This window comes from Mauremys mutica, chromosome 5, assembly GCF_020497125.1.
Source record: "Mauremys mutica isolate MM-2020 ecotype Southern chromosome 5, ASM2049712v1, whole genome shotgun sequence".
In the NCBI taxonomy this organism is placed as follows: Eukaryota; Metazoa; Chordata; order Testudines; family Geoemydidae; genus Mauremys; species Mauremys mutica.
The window spans coordinates 140,283,290-140,294,639 of NC_059076.1; the positions used below are offsets into that span (position 1 = coordinate 140,283,290).

Below are 11,350 nucleotides of genomic sequence, written 5' to 3' on the forward strand. Positions count from 1 at the left end.
GGCGCAGGCTGGCAGTTAGGGAGGTGGCAGAGAAGGTTCTAGAGGAGCGGGCACTCTCTGTTTTGGGGCACAGCCTGGCAGTTAGGGGGGTACCGGGGGAAGGTTCTGGAGGAGCGAGGTGATCTCTGTATGGGGGCGCAGGCTGGCAGTTAGGGGGGTACCGGGGGAAGGTTCTGGAGGAGCGGGCGTTTTCTGTACAAGGGCACAGGCTGGCAGTTAGGGGGTACCGGGGGAAGGTTCTGGAGGAGCGGGGTTACCGGGGGAAGGTTCTGGAGGAGCGGGCGTTTTCTGTACAGGGGCACAGGCTGGCAGTTAGGGAGGTTGCAGGGGAAGGTTCTGGAAGAGCCATTGAGGCATGAGCATTGCAGCAAGAGGCCATGAGTGTGTGTTGTTATTGTGTGTGCTGGTTGTATTGATTTGTGAATAGGGAGTTATGGGTGGGTTGCGCTGGCAACTTTGTGATGAGTTGTACAGGTGGCAAATCAACCTCTGAAGAACTGTGGCAGCTGGACTAAGTAATCCCCACTCTGAGCAGTCCCTTTCATCGCACTGACTCCTTACAATCGCTGAAACTGGTGCATGCAGATTAGGTGTAATGTCAGTGTGGTGCTTGGTTGAGATACCGCTGTTATCAGAATGGTTGAGGGCTCTTAACATGGCATTGATACAGGTCTTTACTTTTTTATTATACAGAGATTCTGTTATCAATTCAGAGAAGTCCTAGACTCTTATACTGGATGTCAGACACTATGATCACATTAATTCCTTCTGGCCTTGGAATCTATAGTGCATTTATCCTGGGATTGTAAATTTCTTGGGATAAGAAACCTCTTCTTGTTCTGTGTTTGTACAGCCCCTAGAACAAGGGGCCTGATCCATGATTGGGATTCGTAGGCACTACCACAATATAAATAACATGTATTTACAAGGGTAAATATCTACATTCTAAGCGTCTCCCTCCAGTGTACTTAGGGACCCACAGGAGTTTAAAATGAAGTTGCAAGAACACCACTTCATTCCAGGCAATGGTACCTTTCCTGTTACCCCAAGAATGGGTAGAGTCAATACCAACCCTCCGGGAAAGGAAAACACTGCTAGAGAGGTCTTGAAAACATGCTCACTGTGACAGACTATTATCCAAGAGAAGGTCAACAGGTGACTTGATCACAGTCTCCAAGTACTTACATGGAGAAGAGATTTCTAATTGCAGATGGCTCTATATTCTAGCTGCAAAAGGCAGAATGAGATCCAATGGCTGGAAGGTGAAGCTAGACACATTCAGACTAGAAATAATGTGCTCATTGTGAACCGTGAAGGTAATTAACCATCACAACTTACCTCGGAAAGTGATGGATTCTCCACCACTTGAAGTCTTTAAATCAGAACTAGATGTCTCTTTAAAATATATGCTCTAGCTCAAACAGAAGCTATGGGCTTGAAGCCAAAATTATTGGGCAAGATTCTCCAGCCTGTGCTGTGCAGAAGGTCAAACTAGATGACTGTAATGGGTCTTTCTGGCCTTAAATTGAAAAGGATCCCAAAGAGTGTTCAACTCTCCAATGACTGGCTCAGTCAGATTTCTAATGAAACAAGAAACTCAGTGGTCCAATTTTAGAGCCTAACCAGTCCCTCTTGGGTTAGGCCTGCTGGCAGACACTGCTGCAATGCACAAGACTCCCCAGAAGGCACACGTGGTTGGTATCGGCAAGCCCATCAATTTGGATATTATCCTAATTAGTTTAGCAAATTCTGCTTTCTTTTCAGAACATGTGCTAGTGCTGCTCGCTGATTTATTTAGGCCAATTTCTCTCAGCTATGCAGAAGCAATTTACCACAGGAGCTTAGCACAGAGGAGGAAACAGAGCCAGAATGAACCACTGGCTTGGCAGGCTCCCACAGTGACATTTTTTTCCTCATTTAATTGAATTTGTTTTGGAGGGAGCAGCATCTCTGGAAAACCTAAATCCTGGGATTATCCTCAGGTCACGTATGGCACACACAGGAGCAATGGAATATTTACAGCCCTTACAATAGCTCTGACCTTTTCCAAGGAGCTGGGGGGGAGCAGGGGTGAACATCTCCCTGGTGAGGCTTAAAATCAAATAAATAGGTTTTTAAAAGAGCATCCTTAAAGCTGCCATCCTCGTTGGTTTATGGAGCATTGCCCGAGCTGCAGACTTGGCTCATCTGCATGCCACACGTGGGTCATGTTATTCCATTCCATCGCCAGCCCCTGAAAGAACAAGCTACTGGCCCTCAAACAAACCCCACAGGATGTGAGTGAACGCCGTAGGCTTCCAAACACCTTTGCTAGTGACCTACGTGCGTCTTAGCAAAGAGCAATGAGGACTGGGTGGCTCAAAGGCCCAGCAATAGGCTCCAGGGCGCCTTTTGCCATTTGGTTACTGGTTCAAATCCAACATAGGTTGGGAGAGTGAGTCAATATCATCGCGGGGGTGAGCCTGTGTGGAATGAGTTAATGGGTCTTGGTCCATTTCCCAGTGAACTAGCATCTGCAACTGAACGTGTTTGTCTCAACGAAGGCTGGGGGTACACACAGAGGCAAACTCCCTTTTTCTCCCTAGAAATGGTGCCTCTGAGTTGAGGATTGCGATACGTGCGTTCAGTCACTGAGAGGCATCACTTTCCAGAACTGTCAATTGACGTCTTTCTCCAACACTTTTCAATATGAAGCCTGACTATTTCTGTACCCCTGGGTATTTTGAACTGGGAAAGCTTTATGAAAAGCAGCAAGGGCCGTCTAATAGCTGCCACCTTCTTCAGAACAGGCCACAAGATTTTAACAATTCCCTTTGGCAAAGGCTTATCATCACACCCTACTCACCAACTAAAAACATATTAAAGATTCCCCTGTGAGCAATTGCTGGAGGTGGGATGATATGCGGTTGAGGACAGGAGGGGAGGGGAATTGAGATATGGTGATAAAGCCTGGGAACTCCAGTTTCAGACCCCATTGCCCCAAGATATCACCGTGACAGAGAGTCAAATCATATTGGAAAATAAAATTCAACAAAAGTTTGTGCCAGACATTCATAGTGCAACAATGCTCTTCCAACAGATCTTTCTCCTACTGGTGCCTACCTGCAATAGGTCCGGGTCAGAGGACCTAGGACACACTGTTACGGACTCTTGGCCTTCCCTGATTATGATCTAAATCAGCTGCTTCAATGGGAAAGGTTAGGGTTTTTTAAATGCATGCATAATGTTGGATTCCCTCCCTTTGATGAGGAGATTAAGGGCCGGTTAGGCTCCAATTTCAGGCTCTGTTTTAAAAACAGAATGTGAATGGATATCTTTCCATTCTTATTTGTATTTCAGTGGCACCTCCAAGCCTGACTGAGGTCCCGGCCCCACTGTGCTAGGTGCTGTACAAACACAGAGACAGTTCCTGATCCAAAGAGCTTACGGTCTGAAGAGACAAGACAGAGAAAGGGTGAAAGAGATGCACAGAGTGTCTTGCCCAAGGTCCCACAGCAAGTCAGTGGCAGATGTGGGGATAGAAGGCCAGTTTTTTGCTTGGCTGGAGCATCAGTAATGAAACAGCCTGCAAGTGCCAGAGAACCAGAAACTGACCGTGCAGTGATGTGCTGTTAATATTCTCCCTGGGCTGTGAGAGCTATGCAGAGGGGCAACAAGGGACCAGGGAATTTTCTTTACTTACTTAAACAAAAACCTCTTTTTTGTGACCACTCCCAAGGGAAGAGCCAGCACCTCTGGGACAAAGTGATTCCATTAACGGAACTTCCTCTGGCAATATCTGGACTTTGTCCTTGAAAAAGTATAGAAAGACCAAGATTTTCAAAAGTAGGAACCTACAGTTAGACTCCTCAATCCACATGAAGTGGCCTCATTTTCAAAGCACCAGCATCCCCCACCAGAGTCAATGGGGACTGTTGGGTGCTTAGCACTTATTTAGGCACCTAAATACCGAGTAAGGAGCCAAACTCTGGGCCCTTATTTGTGAAAATCTTGACCTACCTGTACTGATAGCATAACAATGTGTTCGGTTTGGTGTCACCTGAAACAGGGCAGGGTTAAGGGGACGGAAACCAAGTGTATCCTCCCCTGGCAGAATTTTATGAAAAATATAGATTACTTTTTCATTCCAGCTGTAAATTAACCTGTGGAACTCCTTGCCACAGGATGTTTTTGAGAATTTAGGAAGAGTCAAAGAGGGATTGGATGTTTATATGGATAATAAGAATATCCAAGATTATAATACACAATGCTTAAAAAAAGAGTATTGAAAGGGAAATAAACCTTTTTCAGGGCTTAAACCCATCTCGTATTATTAGAGATCAAGACAAGACCTTCATGGGGGCAGATTCTCCCATATCTGCCTAGTGACGAGGTCCTTACACCTTCCTCTGAAGCACCTAGCATTGGCCCCTGTCGAAGGAAGGATACTGGGCTAGAGAGACACTTGTCAGATGCAGTCTGGCAATTCCCATGGTCCTATGAGTCAAGAATCTCTCTCACATACACGGGGGGTGGGGCGGGGAGAGATAGCTCAGTGGTTCTCACATACACAATATATCCAGAGCAGAAGTCACTGCTTCATCAAAGTTCATTCCTACCACAACAGTATCTGCGAATGTAAATTCTAGGCGGCTCTTTATTTTCTAGCCCTAGATTCCAGCTGGAAGCATATCTATTGCAATGGCTCAAGCTGCGATACAATGAGGCTTATTCAGGTATGCTGGGTTGCAGCCCTTGCATAAAGAGTGGAAATTTATGATCTGCTTTAAATGTCACCTTTTCAACTCCGTGCCTTGGCTCAACAACCTTTGAAGTAAACATTAGCAAATGACCAGGATTTTTCAGCACAAGGCCCCTTCCAACATAAATAAATGTTCTTGTAATAAGCGCATGAAAAGGTTCACAGTTTAATTTGGCAGAAATACCTGCAGTCCGCGATGATGTCATCAATCAACTGGGAAACCAATGAATCCAAGTCATTTGATGAGCACTTGGCCTTGAGTGCAAGGTGGACCAGCTCCAAGCCTGCTTCCTACACAACACACAGAGCAGAGAACTCAGGCACTGATTATGGCACCTCCCAGCCTTCCCCTAACCCGCACCCTACAGACCAGCGCTGCGCAAAAGCACAATGTCATTTGAGGGCCCAACATATCCCAAGGGCCTCCCCTCCTGCGGCCAATGGGAGGCCCCAATTTTCATAGCCTCCTGTGTGCGCTTGTGAACCTGTGTGCCACTCCCCCATCTAGTTGCTGGTCCAAACAGCGGATTAGAGCCTACTACCACTACAAGTTAACGGAGCTGCTCCTTTAGCCTGTGCTCTTAGTGTTGAAGCACCAGGGTTCCATTCCTGCTGGAGACCCCAGCTGGGGGAGACAGAGAGCAAGAGAGAAACATTGGTGCCCTACAAGTGGCTTTGTCTTTTTTCAATCTGGGGGACGTCTCCCTAAAAACAAACAGATTTTTCAAGAAGGCCCCTCAAGCTTTCACCCTACTTCATTAATGGAGCATTTCCTGAGCTGCAGGCTTGGTTATTTTAAATTTCACACACACACAGGGGTCTTATTATGCCACTCCAACCATGAAAAGATGCTCTACAAACATAACTTTTAGCACAAGAAAGTTCTGGGTTCAAACCCTGTTGTCAACCCAGATGGGGATGGAGGGAAGGTTTCAGACTGGAAATAAGGCATACGTTTTTAATGGGGAGTGTAATTAACCATTGGAACAATGTGCCAGAGGTCATGGTGGATTCTCCATCACTGACAATTTTTAAATCAAGATTGGATGTTCTAAAAAATCTGCTCTGGGAATTATTTTGGGGCCGTTCTCTGGCCTGTGCTATGCAGGAGGTCAGACTAGAGGATCACAATGGTCCGTTCTGGCCTTCGAATCTAGGAATCTATGCTGTAAAAGCACTCTCTCTACGTTAAATGTTGTGGCCAACCTAAGAAGCAGTTGGACATGTTATGTAAAAGTGTGTTGTTGTGAGCAGGATCTGATAAACAGAAGACTATTGGGCTGGCCCTCTGATCACCTTGATGCCGCTACTGAGATCAGGGCTCTGTTATGCTAAGCACTGTATATGTTAAAAGTGAGGCTCCATCCCAAAGAGTTGAGTGTTCCATTTTGCCATTTCAGAGGGGGAGATCCCAGGCCCAGAGAGACTATGTGACTTCCTTGAGGTCACACCGGGAGTCCATGGGCAGCCTGCACATAGCGCCGCATGCCCCAGGTTGTGCAACAAGTTCATGGAGTACTGAGGCACCATGCTGTGACCCTGCGATTCAGCGTGTGCATGGGTGCTGTGTATGCCCAGTGCAGCACAGCTTGCTGAGTGCAGTGTGAGTGCACGTGTGTGTAGCTTGTGCAACTGAGTGTGAGTTGCTGAGTGCAGTGGATGTGTGTGTAATGTGGTGCGGTACTTGCAGCTGCTGAGCACAGCGTGCGTGCCTGCGGTGAAGTAGTTGCTGCTGCTGAGCGCAGTGCGTGCAGTGCGGTAGGTGCTGCGTTGCGGCCCGTGCATGTGGTGTGATATGTGAAGTTGCTGAGCGCAGTCTGTAGATGCAGTGCGGTATTTGCAGTTGCCAAGCACAGCGTGTGCACATGCAGTGCAGCAGGTGCTGAGTTGCAGCGTGTGATATTTGCAGTTGCTGAGCGCAGTAGCGGATGCGGTGCGGTATTTGCAGTTGCTGAGCGCAGCATGTGCGCAGGCTGCAGCTGGGTGCATGGAACATCATATTTTTGAATAGCGCAGAGATTTCTGCTTTGGCAGCGCAGCTTCCTTCCAAGCAAGGTCAAATTACGGGAAAGTACGAAGTGCAAAGCACACCAGCCTGGGAGTGAGTCAAGCAGATTCCCGTGGTTCCAAACAGCCCTTTTCGTGTAGTCCTTTGCAGAATGTACAGTCACCTCACTTATTTTTAGACGGGTTCCCTCCTGTGTCCCTTCAGTGTGTCTTTCCTGTTTGCCATTGTATGTGGCTATTTATTGAAGCCAGATGTTTGCAAGCGAGAGCTCCTCCCTGAGTCACTCTCTCCCTGCTCAGGGCAGAGTCCTCTGGATGTAGACATTAAATCCACGTCTGTTGGAAGCTCTAAAATCGTTAAAATCTAAGGACCTGTTAATGAGAGGGAGCGTTGCCTAGTGGTTAAAGGTGAGGGGGACTGGAGTCAGGAGGTTTGACTTCTATGCCCAGCTCTGTCACCAGCTCACTCTGTGACCTTGGGTAAGTCACTTCCCTGCTCTGTGCCTCAGTTTCCTCTGCTGTAATTTTGCTGTTTTCATTTTCGCCGGCCCCTTTCCACTGCTCGGGGCACTCCCAGAACGAGAAAGCTACAGCTTTCAGTGCAAAGTTTTAGTTCAGCTCTATTTCCGGTGGCAAATATTCCAATTAGCAGACTCTCCCACAAGAACCGCAGCCGCCCTCCCTAACCTCCTCAGGACAGCTCGCGTAACTCCGTCTTCCACCCTTACCCCCTGGCCTCAGAACCCCCAAGCTCCCTAAACACCACGCAGGACAGGTGGGCCTTGCAACATGCCAGCCTCCACAGACCCTGGGGAGGGTGCCTCAGGGAGAACACCCTGCCAGCAGCTGTCTTGCCTCCCTGCTCAGGTCTGGCCCAAGCATAGCCACTGCAGAGGCTGGTGTGTGGGTGTTATCTGCTGCCTGCGTGACCCACTGCTCAATAGGCCGCATTCAATGCCAGCCTGAGCTTCGGAGTGACTCCGGGGTGGGTAATAAGACTTAGCCACTGCTGTCCAGGGAAGGCACGTGGAGATCAGCAAGTGAAAGGCAGTGCGGAGGGGAGACAGAAGGGTTTTTCCAGCTAGCACATGGCTCACATGCTCGCTGATGGGTGAGGGCATTTGAATATTAGGAGTTCACATTCAGATGTCTCTCCCACGGTCGGAGGAGAAAGGAGCTGGTTTGGATTCATAACCCCACCTCTAGAGTTGGGTTCTGGTTAGGAATCCAGAACCAGAACAGCTTTTCCCCCAAATAGATTCACATGTCCCCAAAAGGCTAAAATCTTGCAGGTTTCCCTTCTGTCCCACCCCAAACCTAGCTGCGGCTGAGCCTCGAACCCAAACCGGACCTAATCCAGATGTGAGATCTTTGCCTCTGGGGCACCTCTGCCCTTCCCATGAGACACCCAATGCCTCCCCAGCCATAGCAGCCACTCCCCCTCATGAAACACAGAGGGCACTATCACTCCTGTACTAAGGGAGGATACAATTATAGTAATGTCTTTCTAGAACAGTGTGGTTCAAATTGCAAATCAGGAGTCCTCAGGACTAAGAGGGAAAGAAAAAAGAGCCTTTTCACTCTTCACCGTCAATCCTCCTATGGCTTCTGCCATTCTTAGTTCCCCACACCCACCATCACACCCTGTATTCCTGGAGATCACTGTTTACCAACCCCTCCACCTGTCTGAGTTCAGCTTCCTCTGGGGAGGAACACTGAGGCTGTTTTAACAACTGTTTAAAACCAGGACCTGAAGGATACTATTGGCTAAATGGGGACTTAGAGAGGCTGAATGTAATGATGATCATTATTTGGCCTCCTAGACACTGGCATTAACTCCCTTATTCATTTCCCAACAGCTTTAGTGATCCCAAGTTTGAGGAGCTTGGTTTTCTATCTCTGAAAGATGCCGCCCCCTGCAATACCATGCCCCAGAGTCACTAATTAACTCAATACAGATTCCTCCTTGGTGTGCATGAGGTCATACTAATAAGGCTCAGCACAAATCCCAGCACACCTGGCAGCCCTGGGCTCTCCCACAGAGATGCAAAGGCAGCGCTTTACTCACCAGCCTGTCTGCAGTGCGTTGGAGAAGGTTCTGCATGTCCGTTCGGTGGCTGATATCCTCCCAGTAGGATGACAGCACCACCACCGGCTTCACATTGCCCCAGGGGAGGTAGTAATACTGGCAACCTGTGGGACAGAACACACACGTATCTGGCTCTGTGTGCGGGATGTCACCTGCGACCGACTGGCCCATAGACAGAGAAAGGGGCAGAGGCCTGGTGCATTGTGCTCTTTGACCTGAAGGGCAAAAGGTTTTAGTCCTGGTTCCCTCTGTGTGTGAAGCAATGAGATTAATTATAATCCAATCAGCCTTGGTATGAAACGAGATGTCTAGTGCAACTCGAACTGTTGTAACAAACCCACAGCTATGTAGGTGCCACTATGCTGGGGCCAGCTGGGACCTCCTGGGGACAGAAAAAGATTCTGCTCCAAAAGCACAGGCCCCTGGAGCTAAAGGGGAGTCTCCATTATCTGTTGTTATTGGGCCTATGACTCACACTTGAACAGTTCTGATTTCCTGCAGAGGAGGGCAGCAATACACACACACACGATCAGTTCATTGCAATCTTAATAATAGTTTACACATTTGTCACACCATTTATACCCCCGAACCCTTCACCTATCCTACATGCACCAAAATCACTCCACCCACCACAGCAAGGCAGCCACTGCTGGGGTGCAACTGAGGGCAGCTGAGTACCCTGGAACACCACTCAACAGTTTCAGCTGGGGAGTGAAGAGGAATACCACATCCAACTAAAACAACAGGAGGAAATTTTAGGCAGGCAGAATGCAACTGCCCGGCATGGAACGTGGCCGGGGCAGCAACCCTAAACATTGCAAAAATTGCCATGGCATCTTGGATGGCCCTGAGCACTCAAGGAGTTCTGCTAGGCTCAAGGAGATGGAAGGGGGAGGTAAATTTTACTCAGGGGTGCGGGCTCTTGAAGGTATCCCACCAAAAAAGGAACAGCCAATAGTGGTAGGGTGGCCAGGTGGCCAGTTTTCATCCCAGTCGAAAAGGGACCATGGCGGTGGTGCTGATCGGACCATTAAAAGTCTGGTCAGTGGCACAGTGGAGCTAAGGTTGCCACAGTGGAGCTAAGATAGGCTGCCGGAAGCAGCGGCATGTCTCCCCTCTCTCTGGCTCCTATACGTAGGAGCGCTGGGGGCTCCGCACGCTGCTCCCACCCCAAGCGCCAGCGGCCAATAGGAGCTGCGGGGGCGGCGCCTGCGGACAGGGCTGCATGCAGAGCCACCTGGCCACGCGTCCGTGTAGGAGTCAGAGGGGGGACATGTCACTGCTTCTGGGAGCTACTTGAGGTAAGCGCCACCTGGAGCCTGCACCCCTGTCCCCTTCCTATGCCCCAAAACCCCCTGCCCCAGCCCTGATCCCCCTCCTGCCCTCCAAATCCCTCGATCCTAGCCTGGAGCACCCTCCTATACCCCAAGCCCCTCATCCCCAGCCCCACCCCAGAGTCTGCATCCCCAGATGGAGCCCTCACACACCCCATGCCCAAACCCCATGCTCCAGCCCTGATCCGCCTCCCGCACTCTGAACCCCTCATCCCCAGCCCCACCCCAGAGTCTGCACTGCCAGCCAGAGCCCTCACCCCCCCACCCCAAGCCCCTTCCCCAGCCGAGCCCCCTCCCACATTCCAAGCCCCTCAGCCCCAGCCCGGAGCCCCCTCCTGCACCCCAAATCTCTCATCCCTGGCCCCACATCAGAACCCGCACCTGCAGCCAGAACCCTCACCCCCTCCCGCACCCCAACCCCCTGAGCCAGCCCGGTGAAAATGACCAACTGAATGAGGGAGGGGAGAGCGAGCAAAGGGGGGGGAGGCGGAGAGAGCAGGGGCGGGGCCGTGGGGAGGGGTAGGGGGCGTGGCAAGGGTGTTAGTAGAAAGTTTGTGCAAGTAGAAAGTTGACAACCCTAAATAGTGGAACACACTGTATCTCTTCCATTCGCACCCTGGCTCAAAGAGAGAGAACGCGAGAGTGTGTGCGTGTGTGTAGCTTGTTCAATCGGTGTCAGAGGCTGAGCTGGGCCTGGAACGGGTCAGGGCTCTGGCCTACCTCTGAGCCAGGGCACCATGGTTGCCAGGATACAGCAGCGCAATGACAGAGGCTTGCAGGGAGCAGGAAGGCCAGGAAACCTGCCAGGATGCAGGTGGTTTCCTCTGCCCAGGGCCGGCTCCAGGGGTTTTGCCGCCCCAAGCAGCAGCAGGGGCTTGATTTGAGGAGTGGTCTCCTTGCCACGTCGCGCCCCCTTCCCCGTGCCCGCACGCCCGCCCGTGCCTCACCGTCAAACACAGCCCCGCTGTACTGCGTGGTGGAGGCCAGCGGCAGGCACGTGTTGTCAAACTTGTTGCCGTAGTTGCCGATGCTGACTTCGAACTGGATGGCGGCGTCGACGTCCTGCAGCATGCTGGCCGAGTAGAAGGCGGCGAAGAGACAGTACTTGCGCCGCCGCAGGTGCTTCTGCAACACACAGAGCCGGCCCCGTGGGAGGAGCCGCAGCTTCTGACCTGGGGC

At 50.4% G+C, this 11,350-nt stretch overlaps 1 protein-coding gene across 7 annotated transcripts in view; it reads right to left on the bottom strand.

Annotated features, from left to right (window-relative positions):
- The window catches only part of DYSF (dysferlin), a 288,276-nt gene that overhangs the window by 178,525 nt on the left and 98,401 nt on the right, over positions 1-11,350 (bottom strand). For all 7 annotated transcript variants that reach the window (XM_045018205.1, XM_045018204.1, XM_045018206.1 and 4 more), the window contains exons 19-21: positions 11,119-11,296; positions 8,817-8,941; positions 4,926-5,032 (exon numbers count right to left, since the gene is read on the bottom strand). In XM_045018205.1, the coding sequence (XP_044874140.1) occupies positions 4,926-5,032; positions 8,817-8,941; positions 11,119-11,296 (410 nt within the window). The remainder of the gene's footprint in view (positions 1-4,925; positions 5,033-8,816; positions 8,942-11,118; positions 11,297-11,350) is intronic.